At 35.3% G+C, this 27034-nt stretch overlaps 1 protein-coding gene across 1 annotated transcript; it reads right to left on the minus strand.

Annotated features, from left to right (window-relative positions):
• Window positions 1-1429: 1429 nt before the first annotated feature.
• On the minus strand, window positions 1430-25472 carry LOC101892728 (phytanoyl-CoA dioxygenase domain-containing protein 1). The gene is made up of 3 exons (XM_005182893.4): window positions 25173-25472; window positions 1940-2597; window positions 1430-1866 (listed from the first exon to the last, which is right to left on the minus strand). The coding sequence occupies exons 1-3, from the start codon at window positions 25194-25196 to the stop codon at window positions 1682-1684; spliced, it is 867 nt and encodes a 288-aa protein (XP_005182950.1). The 5' UTR covers window positions 25197-25472; the 3' UTR covers window positions 1430-1681.
• Between the last annotated feature and the right edge of the window lie 1562 nt (window positions 25473-27034).

Below are 27034 nucleotides of genomic sequence, written 5' to 3' on the forward strand. Positions count from 1 at the left end.
TTTCTCTCAACAAGTGATCTGCATGAATATGGAATTTATAGGCCCACTCCATCTGGTATTCTGATATTCTGGACCAGCGTAAAATTCTAAGATGATTTAGCGATGTCCATTTGTATGTCGGTTTTGCAACCCTATCTTTCGAAGGAATTGAGATAGAAAATTAAAATTTGTGTTTTGCCAGTAGGCAAGTTAAGTTTGTAAATGGGCCATGTTGGTCCACGTTTTCGTATAGCCCCCATATAACGGTACCTCCCGATATTCGGTATTTTGATGATTTTAGCGACATTATTCACCGGAATTGTTTCAAAATTGGTTTTTGAGGTTCGTAATGGATCCTACAGCCTAAGACAGAAAATTGTTTGTGCCGGTCTACGTCTTCGTATAGCCCCCATACACCGGTACCGTCCGATATTCGGTATTTGGAAGATTTTAGCGACATTATTTGCCGGAATTATTTCAAATTTGGTATTTGAAGTTCGTAATGGATAATACAGACTAAGACAGAAAATTGTTTGTGCCGGTCCACGTCTTCGTATAGCCCCCATATAACGGTACCTCCCGATATTCGGTTTTTGATGATTTTAGTGACATTATTCACCGGAATTGTTTCAAATTTGGTACTTGAAGTTCGTAATGGATACTATAGCCTAAGACAGAAAATTGTCTGTGTCGGTCCATACAACGGTACTTCTCGATATTCGGTATTTTGATGATTTTAGCGGGATTATTCGCCGGAATTGTTGCAAATTTGGTATTTGAGGTTCGTAATGGATACTACAGCCCAAGACAGAAAATTGTCTGTGCCGGTCCACGTCTTCGTATGGTCCCCATATAACGGTACGGTTGATGATTTTAGCTACATTGTAACCCATGTTTTTAAGTTTCGCATTTGAATATTGTAATGGCTTATGACGAATGTTACCTTTGCAAGACTATTTGGGAACACATCAAATCTATCTTTCTTTTATTGCTCATATTTTTATTTTAGTACTAATTTCCTTTTATATTTATAGAACTTGTAAAATTGGTGGGGCTTCCTTTCTTTTAATTCTTTGAATGTTTTGACATATCAGCTGATTAGTTGCAAGCTTCTGCAGGAATTCCCTCTGTTTACTTTTCGCATTTTCCTTGCAAAAGAGAATAAAACTACCTTACTCTCTCTCTCTCTCTCTCAGAAAGATGTTGCTGGACAATTCCTGCAGAAAAAGTAACCAGACACACCTAATATTTCAATCAGAAAATCTGTGATACATTTTAAAAGAGTTGCTTTGGCGAAATATTGACTCTTTGTGTGGAAGATAGCAAAAGGAGGATTGTGGGGCATGTAACGTTGGCAAAAGGCTATAATATTTAACGCCGACATCTATTAGTCTCTTAAAGGGTTTGCACCGCTTATTTCACCAACCCTCTTGCGATTGTTTTTTTTTAATTGATTTTTCAGTATATATTTATTTAAAAATTACAATTATTTTATCTATGTTACGTACATATTATTTGTTAATACACTTGTTATTTGATTTAAACATATAAAGCTACATGAAATGATAGAAAACGAAAACTTATAAAAACACAAAATGTTATGCTATTTTACAATTAAAAAAGAAGTACAAAAAAGTAATGTGTGGGTAAAAATTGGGGATTTCACAGATACAATTGTAGCTCAACACAAAGGTACGAGATATCAGTTCTTTCTTTCAAATAAAACAGGGAAGGGCTTGTCTTTGGGTGGCTGCAGCCAGTTGTCTTCGGAATATTTAACATTATTTTCAGTCTCGATCACATGGAAGGTGTAGGCGTGGCGGCTCTTCGGTGAGCGATTTGAGTCGCTTTTGTGCACCACATTGCCGTGGATGACAATGCAAGTACCTGGTGGGGGACAATAAATATATGTTATTACTAAAATCTATCTTAAATATTAGAAGCATAATGTTCTGCTTACCTTTACTACATTGAATTGGTGTAAAACTCGAATGAGGATAAATGGGTGCAGCTCTATCGTAAATCATTAGATCCTGGGAATTCTTGTCGGGATTACGAATGTAACGACGATGTACCCCGCTTTTATGTGAACCCTTGATGAATTGCAGACAGCCATTTTGCAGGGTACAATCTTCTAGAGCAAACCAGAAACCAATGGCCGAATTTGGTTCCGTGTGTAAATACCACGAGTCCTGATGCGGTATAACTTCGCCACCAACTTTGGGATTTTTATAGATGTACATACTCTGGCAGATGGCAGGTCTATTGAAATTCAATTGCCAGCAAATTTCCTTAACCCGATTACAGAAACTAATCTTATTGAAGACAGGATTTTCCACATGCAGGGCATGACCGACTTTGTTCAATGCCACCATGGGATCTACCAAAAGTTCTCCCTTATCTCCAACGGAACCATTTTCAAAGAAATATCGTACCTTGTCACCCGATTCGAGGAAGTATGTCTCCTTGCTTTGGGCATCTTCGTGATTGGACGTGTCGAAAACTTTACGATTTGCTTGTGGTGCATCCATGCACAAAGCACGACCGGCTTTGTAGAGTTCATCAACTTCTTCGGCTGTGAGAAAATCTTCGAGGACAATGTAACCGTTTTGGTTGATCTGAAATGAAAAGAAAAAAAGCAATTGGAAAATTAGTCTTAGAAATGTAAGAATAAAAATAATAAAATAATAATAAAAAAACTCAAAAAAATATAATAACAAATAACTACAAGAAAAAAAGCGACTCAATAATTAAAATTAGGGGGGTTTATTGTGAGAATTATAATTAAATTTTGTGAAGAACATTTTTTCCTTCGACAGTTTTCGTTAACAACTAAATTTCATATTCCTGTCACGCATCTAATTTTACACAAATTTAAAAAAAATAATAAGTAAAAAATCAGCTAAGTTCGGGACGAACATTTAATTCCCTCCACCATTTGAAAGGAATTGGCAAAATGTAAAAAAATGCACAAATTTCCGAATATCAGGTTTTACTCTTATATGGGGCTATAGGAAAATGTGGACATTTATAGACAATTATCTGCCAAAGGTACTTATTACGGACTCAAAAACCAAGTTCAAGATAATTCTGTTGAAAAAATTAGCTAGAACCATCAAAATTCCAAATATTGGGAGATACCGTTATATGGGGGCTACATGAACGTGAATTTGTATTTCTGTCCTAGGAAGCAGTACTCGCTGCGAACTCCAAATTCCGAATTTGAAATAATTCTTATATAAAGTTTGGCAAAAATCATCAAAATACCGAATTTATAGAGGCACAAATATATGGGAGCTATGCGAAGATGTGGACCTGTATAGGCAATTTTCTGTCATAGGAGGTATTAACAGTAGTACCCATTACGAACTCCAAATACCAAGTTTGAAAGAATACTGTTAAAAAAGGTATCTAAAATCATGAAAATACCGAATATTGGGAGGTACCGTAACATGTAGGATATACGATGACGTGGATCTGTTGAGGAATTTTTTCGTCATAGGAGGGCGTACTTATTACGAACTCCAAATACTAAATTCGAATCAATTCCCACAATTATCAAAATACCGAATATCTGGAGGTGCAGTTATATGGAATATATACCAAAACTTGGACATACATGTACAGTTCCCTGCAAGGATGTTTCCCACATAATGGGACCACATGTTCACAAATTTACACCAAATATTAAATTTCGGTACAGTTATTTAGGGCCTATACGAAAACGAAAACGTGGACATACTTATCTCATTTTCAATACCAAAAGTCCTGCAGATATAAAAACATCTGGGTAATTTTAAAAATTTGATTAACCTTTACTTCGTTCGGAAGCTAGAGTGATTTGCACAGACATACACACAGACGGAAGGACATGGCTAAATCGACATAAAAATTAATGCTGATCGAGACTATATGTACTTTGTAGCTTCTAAAATTTATATTTCGAAGTGTTAGAAACGGAATGTCAAACTTTATATAACTTCCATACTATGGTGGAGGATATGGACATCGACCTACATATTTCTTTGTTGGAAATTAGGAACGAAAACTTTGAGATTTTGAAAATCAGAAGATGCCGTTATATGAGGCTATAACACAAAGTGATTCTACATTCAATTAGATTGGAAATCGGAGCCGAATCCTTCGAACCACTGATAATTAGGAGTCTAATTGAATGAGGTCCATTTTCAATACCAAACATCTATACCAACATTTATTGAATTATTTTCTTTGCCCTCGGAATGTCATTTTCTAACCTAAGGTCAAAGTATATTTTAGTCGAGTTTCATACAAATATGATCCAATGGTGGTCACGCAAATGCTTAACCTTTGCCCCGTTCTAAGCCCTAACGTCATGCAAAATTCCGTGCCGATTGGTTTTAAATTGTGACTTGTAGAGTGACTGCAAAATCTAGATCAAATCTAGAATGGTCCGACAGCTGTTAAGATTATTCCTGTGACAGCTCATTATATTGTTTACAAGCGTACAAAAGCATTTTGGTGAGAATTTTCCAGAAAAAAGTTATTCGTGATGGAATACAAGCGTGATAGTGTGATTTCCTTATATTTGGCTGGAAAACCACAAGTGATATCGTTAGAGCACTCCAGCATTTAAATGTGAATAAATCTCGCCCATTACCGTGATACTGGTAGCGTAGCCCGACGTCAAGGAAGTGGATGGAAGAAAACAGCAACATCAGCTGAAATGGTCCGAAAAGTAAAGAAGCGATTTGATCGAAACTAGCGTCGCAGTGACCGAAAAATGGCTCGTGACCTGAACATATCGCAATATTCCATTCGGAAAATATTGAAAAAAGAGCTATTGAAATTCCAAAAAATGCTGAGCAACAGAAAGAAAATAGACTCAAAAGAGCTAAAGTGTTGCTTCGCTTGGCCGAAAGTGGGGACCTCAAAATTTTTATTTTCTCCGATGAGAAAACATTCGTTGTCCCGCAGTTTGTAAACAAACAAAATGATCGTGTTTACTTGCGAAAGAGGTCAGCTGTAAATGTGCACCTTCGGTTGGCCACCAGAACTCAAGCGCGGGCCATGGTGATGGTGTGGGCCGCCATAACAGCCGATATTCGCCCTCCGCTCGTATTAATCGACCATGGCATCAGAATAAGGACTCAGCACCATCGCACTCAACACGCGCCACCCAAGATTGGTTACAAAATGAGGTTCCTCGCTTCTTTTCCAGTGCACAATGGCCACCAAAATCTCCGGATACCAATCCGTTGGACTATTGTGTCTGGAGTATTTTGGGGAGCAATGATGTCACTACAAAATACCAAAGTGTCGATCACCTCAAGCAAACGCTTCGCCGGGAATGGACTAAAATAACGCAGACCAACATTCGGACAGCGTGTGACGGTTTCATTGGCCATTTAAAGGCCATAATTCATGCTAAAGGTGACCAATTCGAACAAATCTAAACTTAACCTAAAATTTTAAGCTATTTCCGACAGTTTTTGCTTTCATTCAGTAAAATTAAAAAAAATATATAAAAATTATGGCGTTTGATTTTGTTGCAGTTTTTTTGTCTCACCCTGTATATCATTTGATGCCAAATGTTAAAATGTACTTCATCGGATTTAGACCCCCTTCTCTTTGGATGAAATCTGTTTCAGGACTTTAGAGTGAATCTAGCAGAGTCCGCCTGTCAGGCTGGAGCGCACGATAACTCTGGAAGGAAGTATCCTATGACCCTCAAACTTAATATTATTATCGAACTTTAATTGAGATCGAAGTTGGGCAATATCGGTTTACTCCTCTACACAAAAGGTCAACATTTTCAAAGAAAATAATTTACTTTGTTGTTGCAAAATATGATTGTTGTTTTTATAACAAAACAACTGAGCAAAGGCTATTGTTGCGCGGCCAACCATATGCTACCCTACAACACCAAAACATATTGAAAAAAACTCCTAAGGTCCAAAGTTATTTTAGTCGAGTTTTTAAAGTAATACCATATAGTCCTACACAAATACTACCTTAGGCTTCTCCCTCACTGTTGTACTGATAGGTATTCAAAACTAATTTCATATAAATATGATCCAATGGCCCTCAAAAATTCTGATCTTTTATCCAATACTAAGTCCTAAGAACATGGAAAATTTCATATCGATTGGTTTTTAATTGTAACCTGTAGAGCGACTGGAAAATCAGTAATTTTTTGGTCCATTTGAACCTCTAAATAAACATCTTCAAAAACAAATTCTGATTCTAACCCTGCAAAATTTTCGCGAAGATCGGACTATAATTGCGACCTTCAACCATTTAAGTTTTTAGTCTTCTGCCCAAACCTAAACACTAGCCCCATGCAAAATTCGGAGTCTATTGGTCTATAATTTTGACCTCTAGTGCAACTACAAAATCATGAATTTTTTTCTGTTTTGGTCTAAACCCCTCCTCCATACAATTTTTTTAAGGATCGGGGCATACTCGACTCAGCTCGGCGAGATATGAATATATAGTTATATAGTTTCCTATGTCTTGGACCAATAATATCTCGTAGTGTTACATAATTTTTGGCCCAATCAAACGTATAATACCCCCAACACATAGTGTTGTAGGGTATAACAACGTTTGTTTATCACCGGTGAAAGAGGGTAATGTTTACAGGGGGACAATGCAGGGAATAGCAAGGTTTCGGAAAGAGCCACCAATTCTCAAAAAGCCACCACTCAAACCGACTGATACTACTTGTTGATACTTATTGATAATGCGAATTTGTTCCATAGGTTGACAATAATTGTTGCACTTGTACATTTCCTCACATAAGAATTAATTTGTAAGCACATTGTAAAAGGGCTTATCTGTATGGGCAATTATGGACTTGACGAGACTCTTTCTTTGTTCCGGCATAGAGGCATAGTAGTTATTGCGCATTTCGATTTTCCTTAAATTGCATAGAACTTTTTCAAACCATAGTTAGATTATTATTATTTCTAAATTAGAAAAGTATGGAAAATAAATGCAATAGATGAACAAAGATTAAACGAATATCTGATGAACGATGTCACACACGTGTGTAACCTTCCAACAAGTTGGGTGTTTGACAAACAGCTCATCCCACAATGACACTCATTACCTATTATTTCATAATAGATTAATAGTAGTTGTTTCCCAATAATTTACACTCTATTTGTAAACAAATGCATCTCTTGCCTTATTGCAATTATTGTTATTATTATTGTTATTCCTTATCAGTAGAATTATTTAATTGCATTGCTCGTTGATGATTATTATTACTGTATTACAGAATAGAATTGGGTCATTGGGTTTTAGAGAAAAAATCACGAAGCGTGTCACTCTTCAAAGTTTGACATTAAACAAGAGTTCTCTTCTCGCATTGTTGTGGCAATTAAACGAATACTTATGCAATTGCGACAGATATACAGCGGCCTAGCCCAATAAACTTACTACAATTATGCATGCATGCAATGGCTGGGCCCGGACTATTAAGAATTCCCTTGTGTGATAAGAATGCATTGATAAATGAAAGCGCAGGCGGAGGCTAGACTCATAAAAAGTCAGTGATTGGTTCTGTCTGTCTGTCAATCAAGCGATCATTAACCGTTGAATGGAAAATTTTCCAAACAATTTATGTTTTTGCGTTTTGCGCTCTAAAGATTTACATGTGTTTTTTGTTATTATTAATTTATGTAATTTGTGTAATAAAAATTCGTAGAACACCAAATAGCGGATGTTGGCAGGCATGCGAACGGCATCACCTTTTTTCATCGTTGAATGACAAACGCCTCACGCCAAGTTATCACATCAAAGACGACGGATTTGTTATGCTGATTTTAACACGTAATAAAGATCAAATTGTTGTTGAGAATATTAATTTGATTGATTTTTTTTTCCGAAAACTTGTTATAAAATGTAACACTTAATTAATGAAAATTGGCTACATAATTAGGAATGGGTAATATTCCATCGATTAATCCATAAATTGTTGATTTATTCTTTTGTTAATTTATTTCGATATTTTGATGGTATTTGTATGGCAGCATTCAAAACGAAATAGAAGAGAATGTTGGGGATATCTATTTAAACCATTATATTTTAACATCCACACCTATAGAAGAACTAAAATAGGCAGGGCGGGCCGACAATTTGATACCCTACACCATATGTATATTTAACAGAGCTACCCGTAATAAAAATACATTTGCACCGAGAATTTTTTTTGACATTAATTATTGAATGAATATTAAGGCTTTGAAATCGGACACGGGAGCTATATCTCAAAGCGAATTGATTTCCACTACGTCTGATGGAGGTATTTGTTTCTGCTGCAAATGACATCTCATGACAAATACCAATACATCGGTGTCATGTTTAGGTGTTCAAATGCCATTTTGACTTTTTGACTTTTGTCATTATTAAGGAGTTTTTTTTGTTCGCTTTCCGATATTTGCTTGATTCTCTATAATTCGGCATACAGACTTTGAAATATTTTTTTTTTTTTGAAAACAGGGAAATGGTATTATACAGAGGCAGCTATAGTTATGTCTGAAACGATTTGGTACTAACTAGTCAGACTCTATTCTAGTTGTGGCTCGAACGTGTGATCCAAAATTTAACCAATTTAGACAATTGTAGCTCGATTGGTCATCATGTACATCAAATCAGAGGGAAATATATTTTGGATATATGATATCCATATCTGATATCTGTATCTGATTTCTTTTAGCAAATATCTTCCTTATAGAGTGCATATTACGGCTTTGAGGGGCATATAAGCGGATGAAACATGTATGTAGGAGTTATAGCTATATTTCAATCTATTTCCATAAAATTTTATATTTCGTCAGATTTTACGTTTTTGGTGTTCATTAAATCTAAAATCGGGAAAAACTAATGATATAAGTCGAATCTGCACGATTTTAAGCGAATTTTACCTGAAAAATGGCCTGAATAGTGATAAGTGAAAGGAAGAAGACACTTGAAAGGTCCTTTTCCATAGAAGACCTATGGAAGTCCTTCTAACCAAATGTGGAAGTGTTTTCGTCTCCCTTCTATTTATTGAAGAACTTGAAACGTGTTCTGTCTGTAGAATGTCTGAGAAAACTCTTCTATTTGTATAAAAAGTTTGAGAGGTTTTCTATCCAAATGACCTGTGGAACTCATTTAAACATTTCCATGGACCATAAACATAGAAGTAATTTCTTTTTCTACCCCCCCAACATACATAGTATGGAAGGTATATTAAGTTCGTCATTCCGTTTGTAACTCATCGAAAAAATAATTTAAGACCCAAAAAAGTGTATATATTCTTGATCAGCGAAAAGTTCTAAGACGATTTAGCACTGTCCGTACGTTTGTTGTAATCACGATACAGTCAAAACGAACCTAAAACTTAGCACAGATCTGTATTTTTCTGCAGGCAGGTCAGGTTATTTTGATGATGTACCCCCGATATTCGGCATTTTAATGATTTTAGTCAAAATTTTCAACCGAATTGTCTGAAAATTCACACAAATAGTTTATTGTGAGTACTTTATACCCTAGAAGAGAATTATCTATATAGGTTCACGATATCGTATAGACCCCATATAACGGTACCCCCGATATTCGGTATTTTGATGATTTTAGCCAGATTTTTCAATGGAATTCTCTGAAATTCTACACAAGGAGTTCTTTGTGAGTACTTTACACCTTGACAGAGAATTGTCTAAATAGGTCCACGTTTTCGTATAGCGCCCATATAACGGGAAATTCCGATATTTTTTTTTATGATTTTAGTCGGTATTTTCAATGGAATTGTCTGAAAATCCACACAAGTAGTTTCTTGTGAGTACTTTATCCCCTGGAAGAGAATTATCTATATAGGTCCAAGATATCGTATAGCCCCCATATAACGGTACCCCCGATATTCGGTATTTTTATTATTTGAGCCATGTTTTCAATGGAATTGTCTTAAAATCCACACAAGGGGTTCCTTTTGAGTAATTTACCCCTTATAAGAGAATTGTATAAATAGGTCCACGCTATATTAAGAGCCCATATAACGGTTCCCCCCGATATTCGGTATTTTCATAATTCTTGCAACATTATTCACCGGAATTATTTCAAATTTCGTATAAAAAGTTCGGAACCGTTACTACAACCTATGACACAAATTGCTTATGCGGGACCACGTCTTCGTACAGCCCCCATAAAGCGGTTTTCATTCATATTCCGCGATATTTTTCGCTGCTTTTTTACTTGTTTTTTCTTTGTTTGCCGTCACCTAGTCTCGACAAATCAGCAATTTTTGCTTGGTACTATTACCATACACGTTCCATATTTTCTGTTTTCCTAGCACTAACTTACTTACTTTGTTTACAAATATTTTGCTTCCGTTTTCAAATTCAAAATTTACATCCCAATGAAATAGAATAAATTTATTAAATTTAATTCTATTAAAAATTCCAGGTCGTACTAGAATCGCCCACCTTTAATCCGTTGTATTTATTAATTAAAACTATTTAAATTGTCAAGTCTTTCCGCTTCCTTAATTGGCAACAAAAATATAAAGAAATCTATATATACGACAACAAATATAAATAAATTGAACATTTTAAACATCTGTTGCCGGACAATTCGTACATACGGTCAGCAATTTGACGTAATTTTTTCAATGGATTTTGTGTGCTTTGAATTTGTGTCGTAGTTGGCGGTGGCGATGGCCGTGGACACCTTTTACTCGTCAGCCAGTCTCGCCATTGAATACTAATTTGCCATCAAAATGCACTCAAATGGAGCACCCCTTACTTGTCTGTCTCAATTTAAGAAATCATTTTTCACTTTATTTTTTTAAACAATGTGCTAAAAATTAAAAAAAAGCCTGAAGAAGTGAACAGATTTTGCGAACGGCAAGGCAAGGGAAGGGAAAGCAAAAGAAAAAAATTAACCCAATGTCGAGCAAATTCAAAATCAATGTTTAAAAATAAACTGACAATCACATGAAAGGGAAATTGTGACACTCGTGTACATGTCGCTCTGGTCTGCTCGTGAAAAGTGGCAGACAAACAGGCGCACAAAACATTTGAATGGTGTAGAATTTTCTTCACTTTCACTCGTTCAAACAAAAAATATATATGTATAAAACAATAAACAATAACATTTGTTTTTTTTTATTTCATCTATAATTGGTGATTCTGCAATAAATTTAATCCGTTAAGAGAACAACAATAGAACAGAAGTGATTTATTTATATTTCGTTAAAATATTTTCTTTTCTTCTTCTTTTTTTTTTTTTTAAGAAATGCTATTTTACACCTGCATTTGCAGTTCTCATTGCTTTTGGGGAAATGTCATGTTTGAAATATTTCATCAAACAAACGATTTCATCGCTTGTTTAGCATTTGTCACGTAGTATATGTACAGGTGAATTTTAAATAATTTTATAATGCATTATTAGATTTTTTTTTTTTTTTTTTGAAAAATCGGAATATTTCTTTGTTCTAGAAAAATGTAGAAATTCGGTAGTTTTATTGTAATAAAGTATATTATTGTAAGTAGTTATATTCAGTTTGTCGTTCCCTTTAAGTTATTATCTTTTTTGGCAACACTGGTTTAAACAGCTCACAGAGATTTCGTGTTTTATTTCACTGTCAGCTTGGTCTATAATTTAAGCATGACTCTTCTTACAAACGAACAACGCTTGCAAATCATTGAATTGTTTTATCAAATGTGTGCTTAGGAAGTTTAATCGACCCATTGAGGCAGCTATTTGGACTACTGCAACAAGATTTCCCACCAAATGTACACGGTTCGACATTAAAGCACCAACACGCTTACGTAGCGTGCAAACTTAGGAAATAATCGCAGCTCTATCGTCCAGTTTTAATGATAACCATCAAATATCGATTCGTAGCCATTCGCAGTAATTGGGCCTATGTTACTCAACAACGTGGACAATTTTGCCAAAGGGTTTAGATGTGAAGACTTTCAAAATACAGCTGGGCCAGTATTAAAGCCGAACGAACGGGAAAGTTAAACGAAGCTCACTTTTTTCTATTGAATAATCGACGGAGCTCCTTTTTGGCTCAATGAATGAAAAAATGCATGAAAAAATAACCCAAAATGCCAAATCCATATTGAAATCTTATTTGGTTGGACTTCAGGTTTCTTGTTAAAAGAAATATTTAGATATAGCAAGTTGTAAAAAATCGCAGATTGTTTCTGAAGTTATGACAGATAAAAGTATTAAAAATTGTGACCCTTTGTGGACGAGAGACCAGAAAGGGGTTATATCATCTCTACAACAGATCTTATGTTAGCAAACAAGACAGTTGGATATTTATTTCGCTTTCTGTGATATTTATTTCGCTTTGTTTTTCAAAATCTTGAACCCTATCTAGGAGAGGCACCAAAAGAAATGGTCCGATCTCTTACATTTTTATAACAGAACTTGTGGTGATTGAAATATTGAGGTGTACCAAGTCTTGAATGGAATCGGATGTTAATTTCGCTTTTTATGAGTTTCATGAATATTCAAAATTTTGACCTTTTGTGGGGGAGGAGTGAAGCGATATATTCCATCTTCATGCCAAACCTAGAGGAAGTTAATAAAAATATTCTGATGTGTATACTTAGAAGACAGTCGGATTCTAACATCAAATTTTATAATATAGTTACAATTATAATTAGTTATAATTTTTCAAAATTTTGAACCTTTGTGGGGGAGATACTTGATTCCGCACCAGCTCTCATGCATAGATTAGGATTTGCGAAGTTATAGCAAAATCGGATTATTCTTTCTCTTTCTGTGCAGATCAATGCGAATAATCCGTTGTAAAGTGGACCGAGCCATGCCCAACTGCTGAGAACGGCATTTTTGGGATGTTCTTGGGGACCTCTCAATACTGGCTCGTACGGCAGCGATATTCTCGGCCGATCGCCTTGGTCGACTTTTATATGGCCTCTTCGGATTAGAAAGAACCTTACCATTCGAAAATGGTGTTCTTAGAAGGCGCACTTCTCACATTTTTCAATGTTTTAAAAGCACGTTGAGTTTTCTCAATTGACTTCTTCTGTTGAATGTAAATTGCCACTATTTCAGAACGCTTCAAACGCGGTATGTCATTAAGCGATGTAACATCTCTGTAAAAAGTTATGGCGTTGCCCGATGGGTCCGTCGAATATGGGCAACCCTGTATATATATTTTTTTTTCTTATTTTTTTTGTTGAAAATTTGGACCTTTTATGGGTATGTACCAAAAAGAGTGGACCGATGTTGCCCATCTCCGAACTCGATCTAAGTTTGATTATAATATTACGATGTACCAAGTTTGGATCAAATCGAATACTCTCTTCGGGAGTTATCGTGACATGTTTTGGGCGAATTTAGCCATATGGCTGAGGGTAAAAACATGGTTTCTACGCATTACCCGTTCGATACCCATTGATTACTTTTTTATACCCTACACCACACTGGACTCATGGTATTATGTCTGTGTGCTGTGTGTTTGTTACATGGAGAAGGAAGCGAGGTAGACCCATGGTTCCTTTTGATGATCTGCATAGAATCACATTCTGAGTCGATTTATGTATGGCCGTCTGTCGGCCCATGCATTTTTTAAACAAAATACAGGTGACATTTATTGCCCGGACGAGATGTATTTTTTAAATAATAGGAGATAATTTAAATTGGAGATATTCGGTCAAAATTAAGATACAGCTACTATATTTATGTTTGTCCGATTTGCCTTTTATCGTGACCAAATGTGTAATATTAGGATGGACACATTTGTACAAATGGAGCCTAGAAACAAGTATGTAAAATTTTGTAGGTACAGATATAGCTATAGGTCCCATATACATAATTCATCCGATTTGTTTTTTTTTTTTGTTCTCCACAGTCGTAATATGCACTCTGTGACATCGATATTCGGGAAATATATCAAATATAGCTCAGAAATACCTCTGCTAAAATTCTATAGTTCAGATTCGGATATAGCTCACATACATATCTTTATCCGATTTTTAACGTTTATTTCGCCTAATAAGTTTATATCAGCTCAAATGGGATTGGTTTTGATAAACGATCTTATTTTAATTTTTTTTTCTCATAAGTTCCCCATAAATTTGTTATCATAAAGACGGCCCAGCCCGACTTTTGCCCTTCTTTACCGGTTTTTATTGGTAGAAAATTACGATGTCAAAAATTTCATAAAGATGGATACTTTATAAAATAAACTCCTACCTATAAACCATTACCTTTGTTCGTGTCACAGTGGTTCCCATTAAATCAACTACAATTTTCTTAATATTTCATCGATGTGATAAATGTTGAATATTGGGTCAAGATTCGGTATAGCCCAATCGTATCGAAGCAAGGCCAATTTCAAGTATTTTTTTAGGTCTGTCTTTGGTTCAGTTCGGATATTGCATTATATAGAATTCCACATACTGCAATTAATTGAAAACTAATGCAAAATAAATGTCAACAAAAAAACAAGTTAAAAAGCATTAAGTTCGGCCGGGCCGAACTTTGAGTGCCCTCCACCATTTGGAACGAATTTGGAAATTTTCAAAAAATAAAATCCTTAAAACATTCTGTTAAAATTTTAAAAATACCGAATATAGCCGTTATATTGGGGTCAATACGACGTGGACCTACATAGGCATTGTTTGCCATTAGCCATTACCATAGGCAAATTCGAAACTTGAAATAAACGGTGAATAATGTAGCTAAAATCATCAAAAGATCGTAAATAGGGAGGTACCGTTATATCGGAGCTGTGCGAAGACCTGTCACAGGCTATAGCATCCATTACTAACGTCAAAGACGATATCTCAAACAATTTCGGTGGGTATTGTACCTAAATTCGTCAAAATATCGAACATAGGGAGGTACTGATATATGCGGCCTATACGAAGACCTGGACCTGCGTAGGCAAATTTCTGTCACAGACTTTAGTTCCCATTACGAACTCTAAATACGTAAATTGAAAAAATTCCGGTGAATAATGACGCTAAAATCATCAAAATACCGAATTTTGGGAGGTACTGTTATATGGAGGCTATACGAAGACGTGGACCTGCACAGACATAGGCTGTAGTATCCATTACGAATCTCAAATACCAAATTTGAAACAATTCCGGTAAATAATGTCGCTAAAATCATCAAAATACCGAATATAGGGAGGTACCGTTATATGGGGGCTATACGAAAACGTGGTCCTGCACCGACACATTTTTGCCTTATGCTGTAGCATTCATTACGAACATCAAATACCAAATTTAAAACAATATGTCGCTAAAATCATCACAATACCGAATATCAAGAGGTACCGCTATATGGGGGCTATACGAAGGCATGGACCTGCCCAGAATATTTTCTGTCATAGGCTGTAGTATCCATTTCGAACTTCAAATACCAAAGTTGAAACAATTCCGGTGAATAATGTCGCTAAAATCATAAAAATACCGAATATCGGGGGGTACCGTTATATGGGGGCTATATGAAAACGTGGACATACATGGCCCATTTACGAACTTAACTTGCCTACTGGAAAAATAAACACGTGTGCAAAATTTTTGCCTTCTATCTGAATTCGTTCGAAAGATAGCGTGATTACAACAGACAGACAGACAGACAGACGGACATGGCTAAATCGACTTAGAATTTTACGCTGATCAAGAATATATATACTTTGTTGGGTCTGACATGAGTATTTCGAGGAGTTACAAACGGAATGACAAAGTTAATATACCCTCCATAGTATGGTGGAGGGTATAATAATTAACAAAAAGTACAGTGCATGTCAAAGGACAAATAGTGTGTTAAAAAATTAAATACAAAAATCTTCGAACAGAAATGTAAAGAGGGATTGGTATGTGTTTATATTTTACGTGTGTTAATAATAACATTATTTTTATATTTTTAGTCGAGGGCATTCCATAAATGAAGTACCATTTAGAAGTTTTCTCTAGACACAATGTTCTCAAAATCATGTTACTAGCTTTTACTAGGCCATGTTTTAAAGAAGAACAAATTTTAGAGCTTTTGATTTATGATATTATTAATTTTGCATATAATTTGGATTGACAACGCATTACTGTAAAAACAATGCAAAAAAAGTTAAAATTAGTAAATACTTCTACATTCTAGAATAAGCTTTTATTAATCAATTAATCCATGGTGACCAAAAATAGCATCTCTCTAGAACACTCCTTTGCAACGCACTGTTCATCAGCCACTTTAGTGCCTACAACTAATTTTAGTTTTAATAAACAATTTTCATTATTTTATTTCTTTTTTGATTGTGCTAAAGTACAGTGACCCGATTCGTATGGGTTTGTTAATGTGTTTTTTTTACTTTTCTTGAAAACATAAAAAAAATAATAAATTGTTTACTCAACTGGTAATTTTATAATAGGTACAGCACTAGTTTTCAATAGGCCATGATGGGCCACGATCACAGCGCCCGTTCGTTGTGAGGGGCACTCCATTTCTATTGTTATATACAAAGAAAAAAACATTTTGTCTACTTTTAAGTTTTTTTTATTATTTTTTTTTTGTTTTGTTTCTCCGCTGATAAGTCCCGAAAGAAAACAAAAACGTGTATCACAAAGAGATATGTATGTTGATTTGTTTGTTTTTCTTTCATTTTTCATTTGTTGCCATTTTCAATTATTATACAATTATTTTTATGTTGTTATTATTATTTTTGTCATACCTAATTACGGTCTTAGTGTGCTACCAAGCAACCTACTGCTCCGACTTTTTTTTGTTTGTTATTCGATTTTGCCACCATCAGATAATGCTGACAAAATTGGTTGTCGACAAGTCTATGGGCGATGATTGGCCAAGAGGTAACCAACCGAAGGAGTGCAAAGATCTAGGTCAGTGTTAACCTGTATCGCATGGCTTGTATTTTGTTTTTTTCATTTTTTTTTGTAACACCACCAAGCGATTATTTGTTATAATTAGGCTGGGTCCGAAAATCTAATCTTGGGTGTTGATTATGGTTTTCCCCGGTGTAAACAAATTGGAGGTGGGCGAATTGTTTTTGCTACCCTTCACCATTCACCTTTTGTGTTTGCTGTGCAAATTTTGCGGTATATACTGAGCCTACCCAGTGATTTGATATCACTACTTTAAACAATGAGCTGATAAGGTAGGTTAATTGCCTTGCGTTTGGACAGTTAATAAAATTTAAAAAAAAATGATTTAAAATGTTTTATGAAACATGTTGATGTTATTATGCCCTAAGACCTACAAGAGTACATCTATGTTTATTAGCCTTCCACAGGTCGTGTAATAGATAATTGACATCGATACCATGTTTTCCCACTAATATTTTCCCTAAAAAGATGAAGGAGAGTTCTCTTCTGTCAAATGACAAATCTTCAAAAAAAAATGTTATGTAATGAACCTCTTAAAATGAAAGACCGTCCAATGCTATTTCATGAAGATACAGATATCTTCACCAGAATTAGATTTATACAGAGGTCTCCTGTACATGCAATATCTTTCAAGTGTCTTCCAGATACAGAAGGCATCTTTACATAGCAAAACGTCTTCTAAAGCAAAACTATAACTTTCCAGAAATGTTCTGTAGATGGAAGGCTTTCCAGAGTCAAAGGACTTCTTCTTCAGGAGTCATCTACCAATAAATGACCTCTTGTAAGATTTAAATTTTAAAAAGATCAAAAAAAGGTCAATAACAACAAAAGATCTCGAAAATTCTCCTATCCACAGAAGACGTGTAGAATTCCTCCTTCCTTCAGAAGATCTGAGAAAGATATCGAAAATTCTCCTATTCACAGAAGACGTGTAGAATTTCTCCTGCCTTCAGAAGACCCGAGAAAGATATTCTGCCTTTAGAAGACCTGAGAAAGGTTCTCTTCCTATAAAATACCTGTGAAAGTTCGTATGTCAATAGAAGACCTGTGAAAGGTCTTATGTCTACAGAAGAACTTGGAAAAATGGTATTTCTATGGATTATCTACGAAAGCCTTTTGACCTGTGAAAAGTCTTCCGTCCATGGAAGATTTTTGAATGATATTTTTTCTATAGTAGACCTGTAAAAAGTCTTCTGTCTATAGAAGGCCTTTGAAAGGCATTTTGTCTAGAAAACATCTGCGAAAGATCTTCTACCCATCGATGACGTGTGCTGGAAGACCTATCTGTAGAACCCTTCTCGAAGGTCGGAGGTATAGCCTATGACAGATAGTTGTCTGTGCAGGTCCAAGTCTTCGTATAGCCCCCATATAACGGTACCTCCCGATGTTCGGTTTTTTGATGATTTTAGCGAAATTATTTTCCGGAATTAGTTCAAATTTGGTATTTGAAGTTCGTAATGGACTCTATAGCCTTTGACAGAAAAACTGTCTGTGCAGGTCCATGCTTCGTACAGCCCCCATATGACGATACCACCCGATACTCGGCATTTTGATGATTTTAGCGACATTATTCATCGGAATTGTTTCAAATTTGGTATTTGAAGTTCGTAATGGATGCTACAGTCTATGACAGAAAATTGTCTGTGCAGGTCCAAGTTTTAGCATAGCCCCCATACAACAGTACTTCCCGGTTTTTTATGATTTCAACAACATTATTCACCGAAATCGTTTCAAATTTCGTATTGGAAGACCTTAATAGGTACTTCAGCCTATAAAAAAAAATTTCGTATGCAGGTCCACGTCCTCGTATAGTCCCCATATAACGGTTTTCATTTAAGTGGTAGTTTTCGGATTTTTTTTTATACCCTACACCACAAGGTGGTCAGGGTATTATGTCTTTGTGTATTTGTTTGTAACAGGCAGAAGGAAACGAGATAGGCCCATACTTCCTTTGATGATCTGCATAGAATCACATTCTGAGTCAATTTATGCATGTCCGTCCATCTGTCCATGTATTCTTGTGAACAAAATGCAGGTCGCATTTATTATCCGATTGAGATGAAATTTTGCAAACAACATTTGTTTGGCCTAAGGACGAACCCTATTGAATTTGGAGATAATCGGTCAAAATTTAGATATAGCTCCCATATATATCTTCGTCCGATTTGCCTTTTATTGTGCACCAAACGTGTAATATCAGCCCGAATTGTAAGGAATTTTGCATATACACCCATATTAGAAAATATGTATGCCAAATTTGATCGAAATCGGTTCAGATATAGCTAAAGCTGCCATATATATTGTTCATCCGATTTGTTATTTTTGTCCACCGCCGCCGTAATATGCACTATGCAACAACAATATTTGGGGAAATATATCAAATACAGCTCAGAAATACATTTGCTACATTTTATCGAGATCGGTTCAGATTTGGATATAGCTCCCATATATATCTTTATCCGATTTCAAATTAATTGTGCACCAAATGGGCAATACAATTTCTAATTTAAAAGATACAAATGCTTCGGCATATTTAGCCCTTTGAACTTTAAATTATAATTATAATCATATCGTGTATGATTGAATTCTCCCATAAAAACTTTTAATTGTTATGTGGAGCTCTACTTAATTAGCAAAGTGGTGTAGGGTATCATAAAGTCGGCCCCGCCCGACTTTAAGACTTTCTTTACTGGTTTTTTTTTTTAAATTTTCAAGTTCCTTCCAAATGGTGGATGGTATTAAAAGTTCGGCTCGGCCGAACTTAGCTGTTATTTTACTTTTTTTTTTAATTTCTTTAATGAACACCTTTTCTATTTCTTCTACACATTGAGTCATTTCAATATTGAAATTATTCTTCTGCTGCTCATAACGCCACACACATGTTCTAATTTTAAATATTTAGTTTGTTAAAGAAAATCCAACAAACTCTCCCAATACCACATTCGTTCATTCATTCACCTGCAATGTAGAGATTTTAAAATAAACAATAAAATGATTAACCTTTGCGGGGGTAAAAACTTTATTCAAATAATTCGAGTATTTTCTTTCGTTTTAGAAGGGAACACATGTATGACTGTGTGTGTGCGGTTGTGGTGGCAAAGGGGAGAGTGGAAAAATAAAACGCATCTTATTTTCAAATTGTCTGCGGCATTGTCACATGGGGGCGGGCGTGTGAACGGCATTTTTCATTAGTGATTTGTTTTGCGTGGTAAGTAATTACGTATTGGGTTAAATTTAGACCAAACGACTAATTCATCTTTTTTCGGGATAGACGTGGCACTATTGGCTATGTTGTTGTTATTGTTTGCGACATTAGCCACAATTTTCCTGTGGTCATTACACCTTTTTGTGTGGTCGTAGAAATGTCATGGCAAATCTGAAGACAATTTTATATTATATGATTTTCACAAGAATTATTTCCCGGCAATCACAACACATCACTCAAAATAATTCTGATCTGTGTGTACAACGCACAATCCAACACACACACATCACACAATTCTTATAATTAGCCATGGCTAATCATCTTCATCATTAAATATTTGAAATGAAAACAAAAACGAAATTGATGGCGTGGTTTTGAATGCTTTTATGACTTTTCTTTCACCCAAAAGAAAAAAGTGAAAAAATCAGGAATTCTTAAGAAATCGATGAATTGCAGACAGTGAAATCCCTCCTCCATCATCACCACGGTTCTGTCGCTGCCACCAAAAAATGTTTATGCATTTTCCTCCAACTCAACTGTTGTTGGTTGGTTTGTTTGTTTATTCCGTACAAGATTGCTTTGGACAGGGCAATTGTGTTTGGACTTTCTTTGTATTTTTCTTCTCTTTTTTTTTTTTTTGATCGACTGAGACTTTTTTCAAACAAAGGCATTGATTGTTGAACAGTTTAATGACTTTTATTTTAATTTTTTTTACCTCCCACCCACTTCTAGGCATTGTTAATATTGCAAAATAATTCCTTATTTGGCTTTAAGAAAATATAATGATTTTTATATCATCCACCATAGTATGGAGGGTATATTAAGTTTGTCATTCCGTTTGTAACACCTCGAGATATACATTTTAGGCCCCACAAAGTATATACAAGTTGAGATGAAAAAACTGCAACCAACTTCAGACTGCTGTCATTTCTAAGCCACTCGTCCGACAGCTGTTAAAATTATTCCAGTGACAGCTCATTACCTTGTTTACAAGCGTACAAAAGCATTTTGGTGAGAATTTTCCAGCAAAAAGTTATTCGTGAAGGAATTCAAGCGTGATTTCCTTACAGTTGGCTGGCAAACCACAAGTGGCTATCGTTAGAGCACTCCAGCATTTAAATGGGAATAAATCTTTTGTGTCTCGTACCATCGCTCGTTATCGTGATACTGGTAGCGTTGCCCGACGTCAAGGAAGTGGACGGAAGAAAACAGCAACATCAGCAGAAATGGTTCGAAAAGTAAAGAAGCGACTTGATCAAAACCCTCGTCGCAGTGGACGAAAAATGGCTCGTGAGCTGAACATATCGAAATATTCCATTCGGTAAATATTGAAAAAGGAGCTCGGGGTAAAGAAATTGAAATTCCAAAAAGTGCAAGAACTTACACCGCAACAAAAAGAATATAGACTCAATAGAGCTAAAGAGTTGCTTCGCTTGGCCGAAATTGGTGAATTGCCGAATTTGGTTTTCTCCGATGAGAAAACATTCGTTGTCCAGCAGTTTGTACACAAGCTGTTTACGTGATCGTGTTTACTTGCCAAAGAGGTCAGCTGAAAATGTGCACCTTTGGTTGGCCACCAGAACTCAAGCGGCGGCCGTGGCATCAGAATAAATGCCCAATATTATCGCGAAAATATTCTGGAGGATGTATTAAAGCCTTGGGCACGCAAACATTTTGGCCGCAGACCTTGGCCAGCGCACAATGGCCACCAAAATCGCCGGATACCAATTCGTTGAACTTTTGTGCCTGGAGTATTTTGGAAAGCAAGGTTGGGACTAAAAAATACCAAAGTGTCGATCACCTCAAGCAAGCGCTTCGCCGAAAATGGGCCAAAATACGCAAGGCAACATTCGGGCAGCATGTGAAGGTTTCATTGGCCGTTTGAAGGCCATAATTCGTGTCAAAGGTGACCAATTTGAACAAATCTAAACTTATTTTAAAATTTGATGCTATTTCCGACATTTTTTGCTTTTATTTAACAAAATTAAAAAAAAAATGTAAAAGTTATGGCGTTTGACTTTGTTGCAGTTTTTTGCATCTTACCCTGTATATCCTCTGTGGGCATAAATAAAACAAGTAAAAAAGCTGTAAGTTCGGTCGGATCGAACTTTGAATACCTTACACCATTTGCTACAAACTTGGCAATTTTCAAAAAAATAAAATCCGTTAAAATTTCTGTTAAAATCTTAAAAATACCGAATGTAGCCGTATATTATGGTCTATACGACGACGTGGACCTGCATAGGCAACTTTTGTCACAAAATATATTACAATATTCAGGTGCGAAACTCGAAAAAAGTCTGTTTATAATGTAGCTAAAATCATCAAAATACCGAATATAGGGAGGTACCATGGGGGTTATAAAACGTGGACCTGCACAGACAATTTTCTGACACAGGCTGTAATATTCTTTACGAACTTCAAATACAAAATGTGAAATAATTCCTGTAAATAATGTCGCTAAAATCTTCAAAATACCGAATATCGGGTCTTCCGTTATATGGGGGCTATACGAAGACGTGAACCTACATGGGCCATTTTCAATACCAAAAGTCCAGTAGACATAATACACATTTGAGTAAAATTTTATCAACCTACTTCATTTCGTTCTAGAAGCTAGAGTGATTTCCACAGACGGATAGACGGACGGACATTGTTAAATCGACATAGAATTTTATGCTGATCAAGAATATATATACCTTGTGGGGTCTAAAATGTATATTTCGAGGTGTTACAAACGGAATGACAAGCTTAATATACCCTCCATACTATGGTGGAGGGTATAAAAATAGCTTGTTAGAGACCAGTAGTACTCCAAAGAGTAAAATTACATTTGTTTAGAAAAGCGGTTTAAACTTGAGACATTTAAAATCGGTCGGTACGGAATATCCTTTGAGGTTTTCTACTTGTTGCTGAAAATTAGATAAGATCTCGAATCGAATAAAACGTAACGACGTGATATTTAAGCCTTTTCAAAGCCATAATTTGTACTTGATACCAACAATGGTATAAGATATCAGATCCAGTCCAGAAAATCCTTGCCAATGTATATTTTTTGGTGTATGGGTTCACATAAATATACAGCTCCTACATATATTTTCCTCAGATTTCATATAAATTATTCTCCAACCATGCCAATTAAATTGGATTTTAAATTCTACGATTAATTTCCAACTATGATAAAGTGTGCCAAGGTCGGACCGAATTGGTTTAGATATAGACCTAGTTCCCAGATATCTTATTCACCCGTTTCACTCCCAAATTAATAATAATATTTATCATAACGGGCTTTTATTTTCAAGTATGGCAAAAAATGTACCCTTTTTATACCAAATATTTTTAGTACGATTGCAAAATGTTTCTAATATATAGTCCAATTATTGTATGAATTTCGCTGATTTTTTGGTACCAAAAAGCTTGAAAGTTTTTCAAGAGACAAACATCTTATGTTTTTAGCTAATGTTCTGAAAATATGTAAAAGTTGACATTTTTGGAGGGAGCCTCACCTCCTGGCGATGTCGGTACCGTACCCTTGCAGCATGAATTTCTAAAATCATACTTGCGTAATTTTTTGAAGATTAGGCCACTCCATAAGAATGAATCAATATTTAAGTACAATATTTAGTACTCTTGCCTTCTTACAACATGAAAAAAACTTTTTTCCGCGCTATTTTGGTTTTTACACAACAAATGACTAGAAACCAGTAAAGAAAGTCTTAAAGTCGGGCGGGGCCGACTTTATGATACCCTACACCACTTTGCTAATTTAGTAGAGCTCCACATAACAATTAAAACAATTAGGGAGAATTCAAACATACACGCTATGATTATAATTAAATTTTAAAGTTCAAAGGACTAAATACGGCGAAGGATTTGTATCTTTTAAATTCGGAATTGTATTGCCCATTTGGTGCACAATTAATTTGAAATCGGATAAAGATATATGTGGGAGCTATATCCAAATCTGAACCGATCTCGATAAAATTTGGCAAAGATATTTCTGAGTTGTATTTGATAAATTTCCCTGAATATCGTTGTTACGGAGTGTATATTACGGTTGTGGGTAAAATATAACAAATCGGACGAATAATATATATGGAAGCTATAGCTATATCTGAACCGATCTTCACCAAATTTGACATACTAGCTTCTAGACTCAATTCGGTCGCAAGTGCCAAATTCCAACCCATTTGGACAAATATTAGACGTTTGGTGCATAATAAAAGGTAAATCGGACGAATAATATATATGGGAGCTATATCCAAATCTGAACCGATCTCGATAAAATTTAGCAAATGTATTTCTGAGCTGTATTTGATATATTTCCCCAAATATTGTTGTTGCAGAGTGCATATTACGGCGGTGGTGGACAAAAATAACAAATCGGATGAACAATATATATGGGAGCTATAGCTATATCTGAACCGATTTCGATCAAATTTGGTATACATATTTTCAGGCCTAATTTGGGTGTATATGCAAAATTCCATACAATTTGGGCTGATATTACACGTTTGGTGCACAATAAAAGGCAAATCGGACGAAGATATATATGGGAGCTATATCTAAATTTTGACCGATTATCTCCAATTTCAATAGGGTTCGTCCTTGAGCCAAACAAATGATCTGTGCAAAATTTCATCTGGATCGGGCAATAAATGCGACCTGTACATGCATAAATCGACTCAGAATGTGATTCTATGCAGATCATCAAAAGGAACTATGGGTCTATCTCGTTTCCTTCTGCCTGTTACAAACACATGCACAAAGACATAATACCCTGACCACCTTGTGGTGTAGGGTATAAAAATAGAGATTCCTATATATTGTCTAGATTCTGGTCTCGGAACATAAAAATTAATCTTCGGTGAACTTTCGAATTATCTTCTTTTCTAAGCAAACATGAAAGAATTAGACTTATAGCTCAAAATATAAATTTATTTTATTGTATCTTTTTTCTCTCACAAAAATTTAAAAAGGAGATTTTTAAATAAAATTTATAGCAAAAATTTTTTTCACACTATTTCATTCAAAATAAAATATTTTTATTTAATACATAATTTTTTTAAAGCAAATATATACGTTTATTTTGATTTGCAATAATAAAATAATCCTTAAAATAATTTTCTTTTACTTACCTCATCCAACAGAGTGCTATGCATTTTGATGTCTGTTGTCCTTTCCTTTAATTTTTTTTATTTAATTCAAATTGAAAATTGATTTGTAATAAACACAAATTTAGCTAATGATTCACTTTCGTATTTTCCTTCTTTTGACAACAAAATTTCTTATATTACTTATTTTCTCTTTTTTCCTTTATTTAAATATTTAACGTATTTTCTTCGACAATATTTCTTTAAATCTTTTATGTGCTCCGCTATTTTCCTTTCGTGTGTGTTCACCGCTTAACTCTTAGTTCTGAACTGAACTAATTTGATTTTGGAAAATATGAAATGAGTTCTGTTCCCTAGAAAGAAATCGCCGTCTGTCAGCTGTCAGACACACAAACAAAACACACAATTGTCGCTAAGTGTTGTTGTTCTATCGAAGAACAGAAAAGAAAACAAAACAAATCCATGCGATCTCAGAGTGAATAAGAAATAAGAAAAAAAAAAGCGAAACGAAAACAACAAGAACAACATATGTACTACATGCTGTCAATCTCTACCCACAGAGAGATATGTAGATACTCAATCGCAAATCTATCTCGAATGTAAACGACGAAACAACAGTGGCATTTAAGTGTTGTCAATTTGATTTAATTTAGAATGAACTATGCGGAGATAAATTAATTTCTTACATTTAATAATTATTATTAAGAACATTTCGGTAACACCCAGGAAAAATACTTATGGCAAATTAGGTTACCAAGCCGTTGTATAAACAAGGGCATGTCACACTAAATAGGTAGTTTAATTTTGTGTAAAATAAGTACTTATTTATGGACTTTGGCTACTAAAAGTAGTTACATAAGTATTTATTTGACTTTTATTGGCCAGAAAATAAGTACTTATTTCGTGCGAAATGTGCTTGTGGAATAATAGGTTGGTAACCCGATTTCTAATGAGTATTCTTGTTGGACCGTGACCATGGTAGAAGAATATAGGTAGATGCATCAACGCTTGGGAACATTGATATGTCAAATTTTTTTAAGTGCCTTGTCAAAAATAAGTCGATTTTTATATGATTTCTTATACGACGTAAGTCGGAGGTTGCAATGATATGTATGATATGTATTTTTTGTATACAAATATAAATAATTTTTCATTCAACATTTTCCATTCCAAAATTGGTTTGACAGTTCCAGCAGCTGTGTCGATGCGACTACCTGTATTCTTCTACCATGACCGTGACTACTGACCAAACAGTGTTCAGACCCCGTATTTTGTAGTGAACGTGTCATAGGATGCAAGTTCTTATCAAAATGGCACCGAGAGTCAACATTTAATTTCAAACAAGTAAAAAGGGCATCACGTTCGGCGCGAATTATGCGAAATATTGCTCTTGGCCCTTGTGTGCTGAAAATTAAGCGAGGAAACTCATTTTGTAACCATTCTTGGGTAGCGCGTGCTGAGTGCGATGGTGCTGAGTCCTGTTGGAATGTTCAAGGTCTGCGGCCAAAATATTTGCGTGCCCAAGAATATATGAGGCGCGAGGTGAATGAAACCCTCCAGAATATTTTCGCGATAATATTCGGCATTTATTCTGACGCCGCTGTTATGGCGGCCCACACGATCACCATGGCCAGTGCTTGAGTTCTGGTGCCAACCGAAGTTGTATATTTTCAGCTGACACCTTTGGCAAGTAAACACGATCAAGCGAGGCAACTCTTTAGCTCTTTTGAGTCTATATTCTTTTTGTTGCGGTGTAAGTTCTTGCACTTTTTGGAATTTCAATGGCTTTACCCCGAGCTCATTTTTCAATATTTGCCGAATTGAATACTGCGATATGTTCTGCTCACGAGCCATATTCTGGCCACTGCAACGCGAGTTTCGATCAA

The sequence above is a fragment of the Musca domestica genome, unplaced genomic scaffold (assembly GCF_030504385.1).
Source record: "Musca domestica strain aabys unplaced genomic scaffold, Musca_domestica.polishedcontigs.V.1.1 1, whole genome shotgun sequence".
Lineage (NCBI taxonomy): Eukaryota > Metazoa > Arthropoda > Insecta > Diptera > Muscidae > Musca > Musca domestica.